General features: G+C 47.2%; 1 protein-coding gene across 5 annotated transcripts in view; it reads right to left on the bottom strand.

Annotated features, from left to right (window-relative positions):
- The window catches only part of MED15 (mediator complex subunit 15), a 64,869-nt gene that overhangs the window by 28,277 nt on the left and 18,923 nt on the right, over positions 1 to 17,669 (bottom strand). For 3 of the 5 annotated variants that reach the window (XM_053206674.1, XM_053206676.1, XM_053206675.1), the window contains exon 2: positions 13,683 to 13,770. The exons of 1 other annotated variant lie outside the window; for it this stretch is intronic. In XM_053206674.1, coding sequence (XP_053062649.1) covers positions 13,683 to 13,770 — 88 coding nt within the window. Of the gene's footprint in view, positions 1 to 73; positions 1,605 to 13,682; positions 13,771 to 17,669 lie in introns of those variants that run through there. One more of the 5 variants, XM_053206677.1, reaches the window with a different exon arrangement.

Raw genomic sequence — 17,669 nt, forward strand, 5'->3', positions numbered from 1 at the left:
CTCAGAGAAGAGCTGACAATGCTCAGCTATGGCAGGCCAACAAAAAGCACAAAGAAAAAGCCAAGAGGGATACCGAGAGGCGTCAAACCGCTGCTCCTTCCACTCTGCTGCAAAGGCTCAACGGAGAGGACGGCCAGCCATCTCAGGCGCCCCTCCTCTTGCACAGGGGGAACGGCAAGTCCAGAGGGGATGAGGGGCCAGCTTGAGGTCACAAGGCACATCAGCAGTCGACATAGGCAGGCCGCTTTTGTCTTTGCACTATTTGTATCCAAGTACTTTCGCTTTTAATACCCGGCCTGTTGCTCTTTCACTGCTGACGTGCTTGCATGCAAATCTGGCTGTGCGCCCCTGGCTGCACTTTTCAGAGAAGCTGTGTTAATCTGAATTTACTGCACAGGCAAGGGAGAAGGCACAGTGCCACTCAAGGGTGGCAGGTGAAGGCCACTGCCGAGGGCCCGCTTTTTCCCAGCTGCCGGGTTTCTGGAACTGCACAGCAGAGCCTGCCTTCTACTGATTGACCTCTTTGCGACTAAGGACACTCGCTCCAAGGTGTTTTGGGGAAATCACTACTGTGAGTTTGTCCTGTGGTCAACAAAGGAATGTCTGAGTTAAATTCTTATTTCAGCGAAGCTGTACCATCCTTCCCCTCCTTGAAATGCCCGTTCCTCTGGCAAGGCAGCCCCAATAAAGCAAAGCCTTCATTCTCCATCCTGCTTGCACGACCCTCCTAAGTCACTGTGACACAGAGAGGCCACTAGACAGCAGGCTGATGGGATGATACCCACACAACCCAGAACCCAGCTGCGCGTAGCACCTTGTGGAGGTACTACCCTGGGAACACATGCCAGTGAACTCAGGCACAAGAGTAAACCCACTGTCTTAAGAACACCTTTGGGGAAAAGTGGTCTCAGGTGAATGAAAAAATATAAGCACACTTTCTAAATCTTCATTACTCCTCACTCACCCCCAAACTTCACCCCACCACTCTTTTTTGGCCAGGGGAATCAGCAGAGGCAAACATGAGGGGAAAAGGCCTGGGGGAAAGGCAAAGTTGGGATAAGAACGTGCAAAGGGGGGCAGGTACAAAGAGAGGGACAGTGAGCCTCTCCTGGAGCATAGGGACATTTAGCGGGTGTTGTCAACATTCCCAATTTCCAACTCCTCCCACCAATTTCCAGTAGGAAAGACAATATGCTGAGGGTAAAGGGTAGAGCCGGGAACTCCTGCCTATGGATCACCCGGTCCTTGAAGGACAGCAGTGTGGTGAGCAGGGAGCAAGGAGGTGGCGGGCCCGAAGGAAGCTCAGGAAGTAAGGCGGCCAAGTACAAGGGGACACAAACTGGGAGGTTGCCAGGTCAATGTCTGACATCTTTTTAGGGCCTTGGGCCATCTGTTAAATTGGGGATACCTTAAAAGAACTTGCTGAGTTTTCTCTATTTCCATAAAAGATAAAACGAAGGGTGACTGTGTGGTTCAATCGGCTGAATGTCCAACTTTGGCTCTGGTCACGGTCTCGCAGTTTGTGAGTTCGAGTTCTGCATTGGGCTCGTTGCCATCAGTGCTGAAGCTGCCCACACAGAGCCCACTTCAGATCCTGTCTCCCCTCTCTCCCCGCCCTTCCCCCACCTGTATGCACTCTCACTCTTTCTCTCAAAAATAAGAATTAAAAAAGAAAAGATAAAATGAGGAAGCAGGTTGAAAAAGCAACTAGATACTTTACTCAGACACAAGATACAATAAAAATGGGGCTCAGGAGCATGTCCCCAAAGCCTTGAATACAGAACCAGGATTGGGTACTCAAAGCCCTACTGCAGTCCCTGGCCCAGAGCTGGATGGCCAGAGTGGTCTGCTCCTGGCTAAGGCCACCCCACTGCCAAGTGAGTAGAGTGGAGGCTCTGGGGACCAGACTAGACCAGCCTGAGAAGGCCTGGGGCGCAGATCTGGCCACCTGACAGTAGACATGGGCACAGAAAGCAGTCACACGGCTGCCAAGAGGTTTTCTTGCAGGTTAAATACATCTCCAAATTTCTCGCAAAGCCAGGCCACCCAGGAACCACTAGGAGTGGAGCGCTGCACATCTGCTGCCAGTGTTCCTCCCTCAGTAGACCCTGGGGTCTGAGACTGCACCGCTCACGTCCCCCAGGTGGGCTATTTTACTCCCATGGCTCCTAAGTCATAGGTGCTGACTGACCTTCCCCGGCATGAGAATTCTCAGATTCTACTACTCCCTTCTGCTCCAAAGCACCCCACCTCTCCAGGACTGTTACAGAGAAAGGGCTGAAGAGCGTGTGATGTCCCTTGCATTCGCTCAGTCTTTATGATCTGTCCCGCTCAATATCAAAAATCTAAGTGTCAGGGCTGCACGTGAGGTTGGGTATTACCAGACCAAGGCAGTAACAGCTAATACCCTGGCATTTACGTGGTGCCAGGCACAGCTCTAAACCTTTACATATATCAATGCTTTTAATTCTTCCAACCACCTACTGAGGCAGGTGCGTGGTGTCCGGTTTGCCAATGAGAAGATAGAAATGTGGGGAGAAAAACTTTATACAGTTCAAACCCCAGCTTGACCCATGCAAGTCTAGCATGAAGGCCCAAACGACAAGGGTAAAAGATGTCTCCCCAACAGGGATGTGGAGGGAGCAGCAGGAGCAGGGACACACACAGGCTCCATATAAAATTCTAGACACCACACACTACACGCTATACACTACCTTTTGTATAAGACATGGGGAATCTGAATACATACGTATGCTTGTATCTGCAAAAAGAAATGTTAGAAGGATAAACCAAAATCGAAGATTAACAGTTACTCCCAGAGGTATCAGGGATTGGGCTGGAAATGAGACTTCACACCTTGTTATATGGTTTTCACATTGGAAGCATGTACATTAAAAAAAAAAAAAATCAAATTGAAGATAATACTGAACCAAAAGAAAAAGTACAATTCCTAAAAATTCAAAATAAACTGAAACATATGAGTTAACTATCAAGATGGTGTCAAAATCATACAGTGAAAAGAACCCTTTGAGAGCTCATTTTAAAAAAGAAAAAGCAAACAAAACAAAAAACTGCATGTCCTTAGTGTAAGGGATACATTTTAAGGGCAAACAGAGCTGCAAAGAAATCTTAAACTTCATTCCACATTTTGTTATTATGTTACCAATATTAGTGGTAATATTAGTCTGTTTATTCCAAAGGTATTTTATTTTATCTTGAAGTTTTAAAACTTTTTTAGTAATCTCTACACCCCAAACATGGGGCTCGAACTCACAACCCCGAGATCAAGAGTTGCATGCTCCTCCGACTGAACCAGCCAGGCGCCCCCAAAAGTATTTTAGAGTAAAGCAAGTAATTATGCTAATATTAGAAGCCAAGATATTCACATTAAGAGAAAAGATACATGTTTAAAACGAAAGTAAAACCCTGTAAGGTTAAACTGGAATGGGAAATATCAGTGTGAAATTACGGGGTTTTTGAGGTTGTCGCTGTTATCACAAAAATATATTACTTCTTAGCTCTCTTCGCAAATAGGTGCAGAAGCCATCAGCACCAGTGCCCACACGGCATGCTCTAAATACCATTTCAGCCTCAAAAAGGAACCAGGGCTCCATAGAGGAACGGCCCATTCCGGGACCAAGACGCAAGTAAGCTGCAAAAGATGAAAGAAGTCATGATAAGGGGCCCTAAGAGGGACAGGAGGGAGCTTGGGGGCTGCCCCTCCATGAGGAAGGGAACACAGAAGCATCAAAATGAACCACTGCAATGGACTGAAATACACGAAATGCACAGCCCCAAGCTCCTAATAGTCACAGGAAGAGAATCTACCCTCATTCTCATTCCCAAGGCCTATTGATCACCTCCCCCCTGGCAGGGTGGGGGGTGGGGGGGGTGGGGGGGGAAACCAAGGGTAGCAAGTCCTTGGGTTACAAAGGGACAATGGACTAGAAAGCATCCCTGAGGGGTTCAGAATTGGCTGTGTTTCAAGCAACCAAGGATCCCTGGTTGATGAAAGAAAACCCTTCTTTGCAGCAAAATTCCTTGTAATAAATATGTAAGGAAAGCCAGAATTAAGGACAATTACCACTTTGCAATACCCAATTAAATGGTGGAACATGAGGTGATAAGTGGATAGGGAACTTTTAGGAGAAGAGTCAGGCTGTCACTCTCTGAACTCCTGACCAGCTGTCGTCTCGTGGGGAAATACAAATACATGGCACCACCTCGGACATATTCTTGCTAATGAAATCACTGCACCCTGGGCTCTTTCCATCTAATACTCCATTTATAAGAAATATGGGGTAAAAAAGAGTGAGTCAGGCAAACACGCACGCCAATGACTCTGCCACTTAGGATTCACAAGGAAGTGAGGAACCTGGCAGAGAAAGCTCTGTATCATCTTGGAGAAGACACGTTATCATCAAAAATAGTATGTTGGTAGATGAATGTGAAAGATGTTTCTGGGGAGGGCTCAGAGGAAATGAGAAACAGAGAATCCTTGTTAGCTAGTGACAGGAAGTTTAGCTGTATCCTACTTGTGGGGAAGGCAGAACTTGTAAGCAACAAATTTGGATATTCGGCTGAGAAGACTTCCAAGCAAAATGTTGAAGGTCTGGCCTGCTTTCTTCTTGCTGCTCAGAGTAAAATGCGAGAAGAGACAGAAACTGAGGGAAGAACTATCAAGCAAATTGGAACCTGGACTTGGTGGTTTGGGAAACTCCCAGGCTACCCAAATTGCTAAAATGAGGAGATTCACTGTTAGGAAGGTGTGCTCTGGAGAAAAGGCCAAGGGTGTGGCTTGACACAAATTTTGCTAGTGCCAAGGAGACTGGGCACAGGATTCACGAATCCCCTCAATTATCTCACAGAAGCCAAGGCCAGGGAAGAAATCACACAGGAAAGACCGGTGGAGAAATCCCTGGTCTAATGGAGGGAATCCTGTCACACACACAGGAGACCCACGAAGGCATTTGAGTGTTACACCAGCAAAAACAGTGCCAGGTTGGCCTGAAAAGGAGAGAGACTAGAAGAAATCAAAGAAGGGTGTCAGACTCCCAAAATTCTACAGGCAGAAAACAGCCTGATAAAATCACTCAGCTGCAAACATGTGCTATTCCTTAAGAAAAGGAAAGACGACCACAAGGGCAGAGTTTTAGGCCAAGAGGCCAAAGCCAACAGCCCAGAGACTGGAGTCTCCAAAGTCTGGTAATTAGTTACAGCAGCTACAGGAAACTAATACACTCTTTCTATAGGCTCATCTGTGTTATAGCATGTTTCAGTTATTTCATTTTTTTATATGGCCAAATAATATGTCACTGTATGGAGATACCACTTTTTCTCTATCCATCCATCAACTGATAAACATTTGGATTATTTCTACTTTGGGCTATTATGAATAATGCTATGAATACTTATGTACAAGCTTTTGTCGACATTTGGTAACTGTTTAATTTTTTGAGGAATCATCACAGTTTTCCACAGTGACTGCACCACTTCACATTCCATCCAGCAACGCAGGAGGTCCCAATGTCTCCAGCCATCATGAGTGTGAAGTGGTATCTCACTGCGGTTTTGGTTTCCATTTCCCTCTGACTAATGATGCTGAGGAGCTTTTCATGTACTTCTTGGCCATTTGTGTATCTTCTCTGGAGAAATGTCTATTCAAGTCCTTTACCTTTTTTTTTCTTTGAATTAGGTTTTTTTTGTTAGAGTTGACGGAATTCTTTATATACTCTGGATACCAGTCCCTTATCAGATAAATGATTTGCAAATATTTTCCCCTATTCCATGTGTTGTCTTTTCACTCCCTTGATGGTGTCCTTTGATGCACAATAGTTTTAAATTTTTTTCTAATAGTTTTCATTTTGATGAGTCAAACTAACAGATTTTCTTTTGTTGCATGTGCTTTTGGTGTCACATGTCAGGAACTGTGGTCTAATCCAAGGTCACAAAGATTTATGCCTGAGTTTTCTTCTGTTTTATAGTTTTAGCTCTTATATTTAAGACTTTCACACACACATTCTAATTTCTGTGTATGGTGTGAAGATGGGACCCAACCTCAATATTTCATATACAGTCATCTAGTTGTCCCAGCACCATTTGTTGAAAAGACTGTTTTTCCCCACTGAAATCTTTCAGTGCCCATGTCAAAAAAAAAAAAAAAAAAAATTTATTAAGAGTAAACACAAAGACTTACAGATTCTCAATTCTACCTCATTGATTTGTAAGTTTATCCTTATGCTAGTATGACATGGTCTTGATTACTATAGCTTTGTAGTACATTTTAAAATCTGGAAGTATTGGGGTGCCTGGGTGGCTCAGTTAGTTGTGTGTCTGACTCTTGGTTTTGGCTCTGGTCATTATCTCCCATTCCATGGGGTTGAGCCCCATGTTGGGCTCTGCACTGACAACAAACATGGAGTCCACTTGGGATTCTCTCTCCCTCTCTCTTCCCCCCCTCCCCTCCCTCGCTCGCATGTGCACACCCCCCCCCCCAATAAATAAATAAACTTTAAAAATTAAATTAAATTAAATTAAATTCAGAAGTATGAGTCTTCTGTGTTCTTCTCCAAAATTGTTTTGGGTATTCTGAATCCCTTGAGTTTCCACAGGATCAGTCTGTCCACTTCTACAATGTCTGTTTGAAAGTTTTCCTCAGATACTGAGAAGTGTATCAAATCCCAGAGCAGGTGCTCCAGAGCCAGTGTTCTTGGCAACAGGAAGCCTTTAAGTACTGCATTGTGAGTCATATATTTTAACATTTTATTTTTATACATTCTGAAATATTTTAGACGTACAAAAAGTGAAAAATTAAACAAATGCCAGTGGTCTCCTTACCTAGCTTAAATTTAAAAATAAGACACAGGGGATACCTGGGTGGTTCAGTTGGTTAAGTGTCTAACTCCTGGTTTCATTCAGCTCAGGTCATGATCTTGCAGTTCCTGAAACTGAGCCCTGCTTGGGATTCTCTCTCTCCCTCTCATTCTGCCCCTCCCCTGCTACATACATACATACATACATACATACATACATACATACATAAATAAGGGTGCCTGGGTGGCTTTGTTGGTTGAGCATCCGACTTTGGCTCAAGACATGATCTCATGGTTCATGGTTTGTGAGTTTGAGCCCCGTGTTGGGCTCTCTATTGTCAGCATGGAGCCTGTTCCGGAGCCTCTGTACCAACCCCCTCTATGCCCCTCCCCTCCTCACATGTGTGCTCACTCACTCTATTTCTCTCTCCCTCTCAAAAATAAACACTTTTAGGGTCGTGAGCTCAAGCCCCACATTGAGTGTGGAGACTACTTTAAAAAATAAATACAGACAGACCAAAAAATAAAAATAAGACAGAAAAAAAGCAAGTAAGCAAATGAGCTAGCCCTCCATGCTACCACTGACTCACCCTACATCTCAGTTTCTTCACAGGTGAACTGGAGAAAAATGTCACACGGACTAGACCAAGAGAATACTTCTCTCAGTGCCTCAATACATGCTACTGCAAACATATCTGGTGAAAATCAAACAATCAAAATTGACAGTTAAGCTTCTGAACAAATATGTTTACTAAGGATGGTGCAGGAATCCTGACTATCATGCATTTAGACAGAATGGAGTAAAGGAGCACTGCCTACAGGACCTTCCTCATGAAACAGCTACACCCAGCTAGGCTTTCCTAGCAGATCTCAGTAGCTGTTAAGAAAATGCTTATCTTGGGGCACCTGGCTGGTTTAGTTGGTAGAGCATGCGACTCTTGATCCCAGGGTCATGAGTTCAGGCTCCACATTAGGTATAGAGCCTGGGGGGGAAGGGAGGGGAAAAGGAGGGGAGGGAGGAGGGAAAGGAGGAAGCAAGAGGGGAAGGGAAGAAGGGTAGGAGGAAAAGGGGGAAAGAAGGAAGAAAATGCTAGTCTTTTCATGTGTTCACATTTTTCAAAGTACACAATTGTGCTTTTCTCAGCTCTAAGATGCAGCGCTTCTAATGCCTGAATTCTTGGGCAGTCCAACGGGTGCCCATGGATAGCAAAAGGTATATTCAGATTTAGTCAAAGCCAGACTCTGGGCTTGTGGGGTCCCTCAAAAAGGCTAAAGGTAGGAAAGCATCTCCTTTTATCAGATGTACATAGGCATCCTCCTCTTCTCTTGCTGGGAGTGTGACTGGGCCTGACTCTATTTCCCAGGCTGTGCTCGTCCCTATTTATTCCAGCTGGTTGGCTGTTCAGCTCAGGCCCTCCTCTTTGATTACTCCTAAGGTAGCTTCCCACTTCTGATGCTCACAGCTTCCCTGGTCCCCGCATTTCACTTTGGCCTCCCGGTGGGGGTTTAGTTCTGTACTAGTCCTTTCTACACTGTAAACCAGAAACATGGACTACTTTTGCATAATACTATATTAAATGCAAGTGAGTAAATGAGTGTTTAACTTTTACACTAATTTAAAAACAACCAAGTAACAAGCAAGTGTTCAGAACTGCACCCAGCCGTAGTAAGCATCTCTACATGCTGCTGCTGTAGGTGTCGACACAGAGGTCCCCAGACCCCTGACTGTGCTCTCATCCAGTGGATGCCAATCTTCCCAAACCTTCAGAGGCTGGTTCAAGTGTTTGGAGATGAAACTATCACAATAACCCACCATCCCCGGGTACAATTATTTTTGCTTCCATCAGCCTCCTTTAGGCAGAGAGTAGTCCCATCTGTAAGAATTAAAGGTGTTAAGGAATTAAAGTGGCTGTTTGGGTATCTTTTGCCTTGATGGATGGGAGGCAGTAAGAGAAGTGGCTAAGAGTGTGGTGACACCAGACCATCTGGCTCCATTCCTGGCTCTACCTCACCTAGATCTGTGACCTCCTAGATAAGTTAACTAGCATCTGTATGCCAGAGACTCCTTCTCTGAAACTGGGGACAGTGGTACTATATTTGCATCATAGAGCTGATGTGGGATCACATGAGCTCACACGTGAATCTTGCAAGGGGACACCACTTTACAGGGAACAAATGGAGTCTGGCCATTAAACCTGGATCCAGCCAATGATAGAAAGGGCAGGGCTTTAACTTGGGGTGCTAACATCCACACTAGAAGCACGAGCCCGTGCCAGGCAATTTGGTGAATTCTTTTTATGTTTTTTAAGTATTTATTTACGTAAGTCATCTCTACACCCAACGTGGGGCTCAAACTCACAACCCGGAGATCAAGAGTCACATGCTCCTCCGACTGAGCCAGCCGAGGGTCCCTGGTAACTTCTTCTAAATGAGAGCACTCAAGATTTTCCTTGCCTTGAGAGATACACTAGGCAACCTGAGGTGCCCATTAGTGCCCCAGTTCCCTTCAGGGTGGACACCTCTGGACCGGCCAGCTTGTCAGGATTCCCAGGGAAGGTCAGTCCCTTCTCTCTGGCCTCTTCCACCTCCCAGCCCTTCCTAGAATCCAGAAACAGAGAAATTACTCTCCTTCATCCTTCTCTCTGCTCTGGGGTTCCACTTTTTCAATTCTTTCACAGTTGTTCTAATGGAATCTCAGGTCAGAGGTGCAGGTAACAAGAGTGCCCCGGCTGCCATCTGACCAGTCCTCACAGAAGGGCCTCACTGCACTGACTGGCGCCGGCTCTATGAGGAGCCTAAGCAGTAGTAAAAAGCTGGCCACTCGACAACAGTGCCTAAGGAGCAGGTCTGTCTCTGTAAAAAAGACAGGAAATTCCCAACACCTGTTAAAAAAACAAAAACAACAACAACAAAAAACCTCTTCCAAATAGCTGGGGCCTCCTCTTGGAGTTAGGGATTTAGGACGAGCTTGCTCAAAGGAAATGGACTGCTATTGTTAAGATCCAGAGTGTGGGCTGCAGTGAGGCAGAGGCTAAGAAGGTGAGGGGGCTGTTGTGCTGCCAGGTACCCCCTTTGGGACGGAAAGCTTATTCCTCAGATGATCAGAGAATATCTGTGACAGCCAATCTCCAAGAGGGCCACCAACAATCCCTGGCTTCCCTGTACAAACAGGCCACTGCTCACTTCAAAAGACAGAGGCAATTCCCACTGCCCTGAATTGGCACTGGCCTCAGGATCTCCTGTATCTGAGTGAGGTTCTAGGACTTGTGAGGACTGGCAGCTTCTACTTCCTCCTCCTAAGCTAGCTGCCACATAGTAAGGAAGTCCAGGCCATACTGCTGGAGACACCATGTGGAGGCCATGTCAGGAAAACCAATGTGCAGATAATGTGAGTAAAGCCTTTATGGACCTTCCAGGTCAGCACAGCTGCCTGCTGAATACAGCTGTATGAGAGGTCACACAGGAGACCAGCAGAATGGTCAGCCAGGCAATTCCAATTGCCCTGACTGCTGACCCACAGAATCAGGAGAAATAACTCACTGCTTAGATCATTAAGCTTTTGGGTAGTTCCTTATCAAACAATAGATAACAAACAATACTGAACCAACAAGTTCTGCATTTCAAAAGCTGAAATAGTTCAACAAGCCCTAATCAATATCTTTTAATGCTAAGAAAATACAAACAAGACCAGTAATAACACCCCATCCCCCCAAATATTTGCAAATTCTACATCTAATAAGAAACTTAGATCCAAAATACATAAAAACTCTAACAATCAATTAAAAAAAAAAAACCAGAAGTCAATTTTAAAATGGGCAAAGGATGGGGCACCTGGGTGGCTCAAACAGTTAAGCATCCGACTTTGACTCAGGTCATGATCTCACGGTTTGTGAATTCGAGCCCCGCATCGGGCTCTGTGCTGACAGCTTAGAGCCTGGAGCCTGCTTCGGATTCTGTGTCTCCTCCTCTCTCTGCCCCTCCTGTGCTCATGTTCTCTCTCTCTCTCTCAATAATAAATAAATGTTTAAAAAAAAATTTTTTTTAAACATTTATTTATTTTTGAGACAGAGAGAGAGCATGAACAGGGAGGGTCAGAGAAAGAGGGAGACACAGAATCCGAAACCGGCTCCAGGCTCTGAGCTGTCAGCACAGAGCCCGATGCGGGGCTCAAACCCACAGACTGTGAGATCATGACCTGAGCCGAAGTCGGACGCTTAACCGACTGAGCCACCCAGGCGCCCCAAAAAAATTTTTTTTAAATTGGGGCGCCTGGGTGGCTCAGTCGGTTAAGCGTCCGACTTCGGCTCAGGTCATGATCTCACAGTTCATGAGTTCGAGCCCCCCATCAGGCTCTGCGCTGACAGCTCAGAGCCTGGAGCCTGCTTCGGATTCTGTGTCTCCCTCTCTCTCTGCCCCTCCCCCACTCACGTTCTGTCTCTCTCTGCCTCTCAAAAATAAAGGAACGTAATAAAAAAATTTTTTTAATTAAAAAAATAAAATTAAATAAAATCAGCAAAGGATCTGTATAAACAATTTTCCTAAGAGTATATACAAACGGCCAACAAGCACATGAAAAGATGCTCAATATCATTAGTCACCAGGAAATGCAAATCAAAACCACAATTTTTGTGAGATACTGCTTCACACTCATTATGACAGCTATAATAATAATAAGAAAAAGACAAACAATAACAAGTGTTGATAAGGAGTGGAGGTATTGGAATCTCATACCCTGTTGATGGGAACACAAAATGACACAACTGCTTTCAAAAAGTCTGGCGGGGCGCCTTGCTGGCTCAGTAGGTGGAGCATGAAATTCCTGATCTCAGGGTTGTGGGTTTGAGCCCCACATTGGGTACAGAGATTACTTTAAAATAAATTTTAAAAAAATTTTTAATATTTATTTATTTTTGAGAGACAGAGACAGAGAATGTGTGGGGAAGGGGCAGAGAGAGAGGGAGACCAGAATCCAAAGCAGGCTCCAGGCTTTGAACTGTCAGCACAGAGCCTGACATGGGGCCCAAACCCACGAACCATGAGATCATGACCTGAGCCGAAGTCAGACACCTAACAAACTGACTGAGACAACCAGATGCCCCCAAAATAAAATCTTTATTTAAAAAAACAAAAAACAAAAAACAAAAAACAAAGCCCACAGCCTGGCAGTATTACCATATGATTCAGCAATTCTACTCCTCAGTATCTACCCAAGAGAAATGAAAATGGTATGTCAACAGGAAAGCTTCTACACAAATGTGTGTTTTTTTCTAAAGATTTTATTTATTTTTTATTTATTTAAAAACATTTTTCTAAACGTTTAGTTATTGAGAGAGAGAGAAAGAGAGAGAGACAGAGAGAGAGATCGCACACGCGCATGCACGGGCAAACAGGCAGAGAGAGGGAGACACAGAATCTGAAGCAGGCTCCAGGCTCTGAGCTGTCAGCACAGAGCCTGATGTGAGGCTCGAACTCACGAAAGGTGCCAAAGTCAGATGCTTAACCAACTGAGCCACCCAGGTGTCCCAAGAAAATGCTTATTACGTATATCCAGAGTGCAGACCCCTTCACATCTCAGTGCTCAGCGCTCTTTCTTACACTTACATGTGGTCACAAACACATCATACAGGTGGTTTCTCTTCTGGAAATTGCTTTCTCCAGCCGATAATCTTGATCTTTCCATTTCGAAAAATGTTCACCTCATCTAAACACACAGACCATGTCCAAATTTCCCGAACTGACCTCTATATGTCTTAAAAGTTGGTTTATCCAAACCAGTATCCCACTGAGGGCCACAAACAGCATCTGCTTTTTTTTTTTTTAACTTTTTTAACGTTTATTCATTTTTGAGAGACAATGAGAGACAGAGCATGAGCGGGGAAGCGGCAGAGAGAGGGAGACACAGAGTCTGAAATAGGCCCCAGGCTCTGAGCTGTCAGCACAGAGCCTGACATGGGGCTCGAACTCACAAATTGCGAGATCCTGACCTGAGCCAAAGTTGGACGCTCAACCGACTGAGCCACCCAGGCCCCCCTAACAGCATCTGCTTTTAATTCTTGACATGAAACGATGTTCTAGAACTCCCAATACCACACTCAGGAACAAAGTGCTCAACGCAGACCCAGTGCAGCTGAGGGTCTGCACAGTCAGGATTTGAGAGGGAGGCAGGGCAGATGCAGTGGTGCAACAAAAGCCCTGGCTGGGCATCAGCCCCTTCTCGCATAAGCTGGGTAACACTAGACAAGCCGCTGGCTTCCTTGTTCCTGTTCTGCTTCATTTCTACAAAAACAGCTCTGCCCTGGGGAGAACACTCTACTGAAAGGAGGTAGTCATATGAAGCCCATGGCACCTGGCCCAGGACGAGAGCTCATACATTGGAAATCCTCCCCAACTACTCCACCTGTAACATTCCTCGGCCTGGATCCTAGCTCAAGGCCTCAACTTCCATAAGTATCACCTTTAGCACTAAACAAAAGATGACAAGAACTCTTCTGGGCCCACGTGTCAGAGCCCTGTGGAGCTTCGGTGAGCACCATGGGGAGCACTCTTACTCAGAGGAACAGCTGGACCCCATTGAACACCCTACAAGAGCTGGGCTCTGCCCACCATGAATGGATGATGCTGGCAATGGGGTTGTAGTCACAGGCCAGGCCTACATCCTGCATGTCTCCCCCCACCCTCCCGCCCGTATACCATGGACACGTGGGAAGACTGACAGCATACTGACGGTAAAGGTGACAGTGCCCATGGTCAATCAGTGAGCAGCCACCCCGCCCCCACTCCATAGGCAGATAGCTTCCAGATTCTGCCCTGCACCCTCCCCTTCCTAAGCCTCGCTGCCAGGGAGGGTGACTACACCCACCAAGGCCTTACCCGGGTCTTGGCCTTCAGGAACACATGGCTCTCCATATCCTTGCTGGATTTACTGTGGGCCACACCAGCTTTTCTCATGGCATCCTCACTGTAACACAGAAGAAGAAGAAGAGATATTGACATGTGCCTATAAGTCTGCTCCTGCAGGGTTCCAGGCCAGCAGGCCCTGCACAGCAACTGCCCCTGGATGGAAGAGGCACTGTCCCATGGCATACCAGCTTAGCTAAGGTCCAGGAGAGGCATCAAGGGAGGGACTCTCAGCACAGCGATAAAAGGCAAGCAAGCTGAGCAAGGGAGTAAGAGGGCAGAGCCATGAGAAGGAAAAAACAGTAAAGGCAGACACCACAAAGCAAAGCAGCTACCTCCAGCACAAAGAACCAGAGGATCTAGGCCCTAGGAGTCACTCACAACCCACACAAAATCAAGTGTATTCAGATGGCTGAGTAGCCAGCACCCTCGATTTCCTACCCTCTGAGTGGCCTGGGTCCCCACTCAACTCTGGCATTAAGAACCGTGGGGCCCTGGCTCCAGTCTCCTCCTCTGTAAAACAAAGGAGGCACACAAAGTCAACTCTTAGTCCCTCCCAAAGTATGTGGGACGTGCAGGTTCTCCAGGTTGGACAAAGGAAATAAACCCCACAAATGTGGCAAACACTTAAAAACACATTTGCCAAAACATGCCCAATCACAGACAGAATGCTATCATAGGTTTTCACCGGCTAATGCTCTGCTAGGATAGAGCCACGTACACCAGCTAAGCTTGAGCTCCCTGTGAATGGCAGCACACACCCTGCCGAACACACACAAAGCTAAGAAGAACATTTGTGTGTGTCAGAAAGGAAGGGGCATGTTAGGCTTGGGTCCCAGGGACTGGCCCATCTGCTCAGAGCCTGCCCTCTTTCCCAGCATTGGGCATGCTGATAAACACATGAACGAGCACGTCAGGGATCTGCTGCCTCACCCCAGGAGAATTAAAAAAAGCCTGATCCAGAGGCACCTGAGTGGCTCAGTCGGTTAAGCGTCCGACTTCAGCCCAGGTCATAATCTCAAGGTTCATGAGTTTGAGCCCCGCATCGGGCTCTGCACGGATAGCTCAGAGCCTGGAGCCTGCTTCAGATTCTGTGTCCCCCTCTCTCTTCCCCTCCCCCACTCACCCTCGTGCACTTTCCCTCTCTCTCTCAAAAATAAATGAAACATTAAAAAAATAATAAAAATAAAAATAAACATGCCCGGTCCAGTGGTGCTAGAAAGCCTACTGACTGCTCCACACAAACAAGCAAACCTCAGGGTACTGGAAGAGTATGCAAATGGGGCTGCAGGATCATGTTTGTGATCCTTAAATTCAGAAAGGAGGCTAGATTCTAAGGCTTGGACAAATCTGTATTAATGTGTAAAAGAAGCATAAAATGACACTGACCCATTACACTGCTGGGTAACTCATTAAACACATGGGTTCAGAGTCCCTACCCCCATCTGCTTCCCCAACCTCCACCGAGGCAAAGAAGCAACAACATGTTCCTGTTAACAAGGCAGTCAAGGATGGAGCAGACACACGCACGAGGGGCAATGTGATCAGGGCCACAAGAATGGAGTAAAAGGAAAAATGCAGAAGGACAACACGAGATCAAACTCGTGGGGAAGTGAGGGTGGCAGGCTCAGAGGACTGAGCCAGCATGAGGCAGGCATCCATATGTGGAAATCAAGAGTCGTCACCCAGTTAGGCTCTAAGTCACTGAGCATTTCTGACAAGAGAACTGACTGAGCAAACCCGCTTTCAGAAGGACAACTCACCTGTGCCCCCAAGCCCCCAAGGCCATACCTGTTCCCTTCCCCACCTTCCAATAGCAGTGTGAGGCAAACCTTGCCATGGAGACTTGCCAGGGCTGAGGGCCACAGAGCCGCAGGAGGTGAGGGGAGAGAAGTAGACACAGCAAGAGGGTACTTGCTGGTCAGTGGAACATGCTGGAGGCTGGCTGAGAAGAAGTGGAGAGGCCATGGATAGAAGGTGGAGCCAGAAACCAAGGTGTGAAGCACAAAAAGGCAGAGGAAGGGCTGAGGGCTCTGAGAGGGGGACTCAATTACGCAGATGGGCTCTGTGCCCAAGACAAGCAATCTCCAAGGGCTTAGGCAGGCTCCTGGCTGGCTGAAAGCAATTCTCCCAAGCTGCTGGCTGGCCACTTTTAATGGAGTCAGCAGACTCACAGGCCCCACACAAACTCCGTGCACTCTGACCGCAGCAAAGACACCTGGCACCATCCACAGAGACAAGACACAGACAACAGCTTAATAGCTTTGAAGCGGGGGGACCTTGCCAGGTCCAAAGGCACCAGATCCCAGATGTGTGGAGGGAGGAGCCCTGCCCCATCCTGGTCAGGGCGACACCACTGAGGACACGGACAGTGTGGTCATTGGCTGTGACTCAAAGAACCTGAGGAGCATCATCAAGACAGGAGGCCAGAAACAGGCCTCTCTTGACAAGCTAGAACACACACCTTAACAAGAGCAAACAGAACTAGAATAAACGTCCACCAAAGGGGCTGAGCAGCTATGGAGCCAAGGAGGAAGGCCACTCTTCAGCCGGGAGCCAGGGCTCTGCGAGGCAGCACTGGGCCCATGTCACGTACGTGTCCTTTCCACTGCTGCACACAACACCTGTCCAAACAGGCCCTGCATGTTTGTTGGCTAAAGAGTGAAGAGGGCCCTGAGCACTATTTTCAGTTCTGCAAACCATATTTTTTTAAAATGTTTTTGCTCCTGTTTCTAGTCTGCAGATCACGCTCCACAAAATAGAAGATGAGGCAAAAAAGAAACCAGGCAGTTCTGCTCTCTGTTACCACCCCACACTTTCCCCAAGGAGGCCCTGTCCTTTCCTTTTCAGCCAGCTCAGCATCTTGCCGTCCATTATCTGGTTCTAACTGCACAGGGAACAGTTTCTCACATCAGTGGTTAAGGGTGGTGTCCGTTCCTCCTTCTGTACCAAAGGCCAACGTGCTCACTGCATGAGGCTGCTGTGGGTCCCAGCCCCACATTCAGGGCAGCCCCCAAGCAGATGCAGGACCAGCTGCTCTCCACAGCCCCCTGTGCCCTGTCCCCACGATGCCTACAGAAGCAGCTGAATCTGGATGGCCACTCCTCAGCCTCTGTCTCCAGAAAACATACCCCTTCCAGCAACTGTCACTCAACAAAGTCAAACTAGCACACAAGAAAATAGATCTAAAGACAGAGTGGTGGTTACAGCCTCAGAGAAAACAACTTAGAAGAACAAACAAGTCTTAGTGAGCTCCACCCACACACAAGCAAGCCTGAGGTCAGTGCGGGGAAGCCAAGGGCCTGCCCAGCTGGGGGAGGTCAGGGAGCAAAACTAGGATCAGCTCACAAGGGTGGACCCGAATCGGTGGTCCTGCCCCAGTTCCGATACCAAGGCAGCCGTTCCTAACCCTGAGGCTGACAGGAAGGTGGCAGCACCATAACAGAGGGGCCTGTCTGGTGGCCACTGCCTGGGCATGCCCCGGCCTCTGAGATGGATGGAGGACTGACACTGGCTCAGGAGCTAGCAGTCCTCCCTTTCAAGCTGGGCTCCACAGCTCCCCTGGTATAGCTTCCTCCTGTTTGCCATGGCTACACCAGTCGGCCTGATCAGGGTTCAACTGGTATCTGGTTTAGACCAGAGTTTCCTGGGGGAGGACCTGATCTACCCCACAGGCCCTGTGAACTCCCCTCCCAGGAGGTCAGAGGAGGCCCTTCCTGTCCAGACCCTGCCTGAGCAGAGGGCAGTGACACACCAAAAAACAAAAAAAAACAAAACAAAAAAACCCTGTAACCTCAGCTCTATGTCCACCAATTGCCCACACTGGAAACCTGGGAACCCCCTCTTCACGTCCTAATTCTGACTTCTGTTCCTTAAAATCCAAGTCCTCACCCCATCTCTCACTGTACCTTTGGTGGTCCTTCTTCATAGGCTTCTGTCTCCCGGTCCCACTCCTACCAC

This window comes from Acinonyx jubatus, chromosome D3 (genome assembly GCF_027475565.1).
Source record: "Acinonyx jubatus isolate Ajub_Pintada_27869175 chromosome D3, VMU_Ajub_asm_v1.0, whole genome shotgun sequence".
Lineage (NCBI taxonomy): Eukaryota > Metazoa > Chordata > Mammalia > Carnivora > Felidae > Acinonyx > Acinonyx jubatus.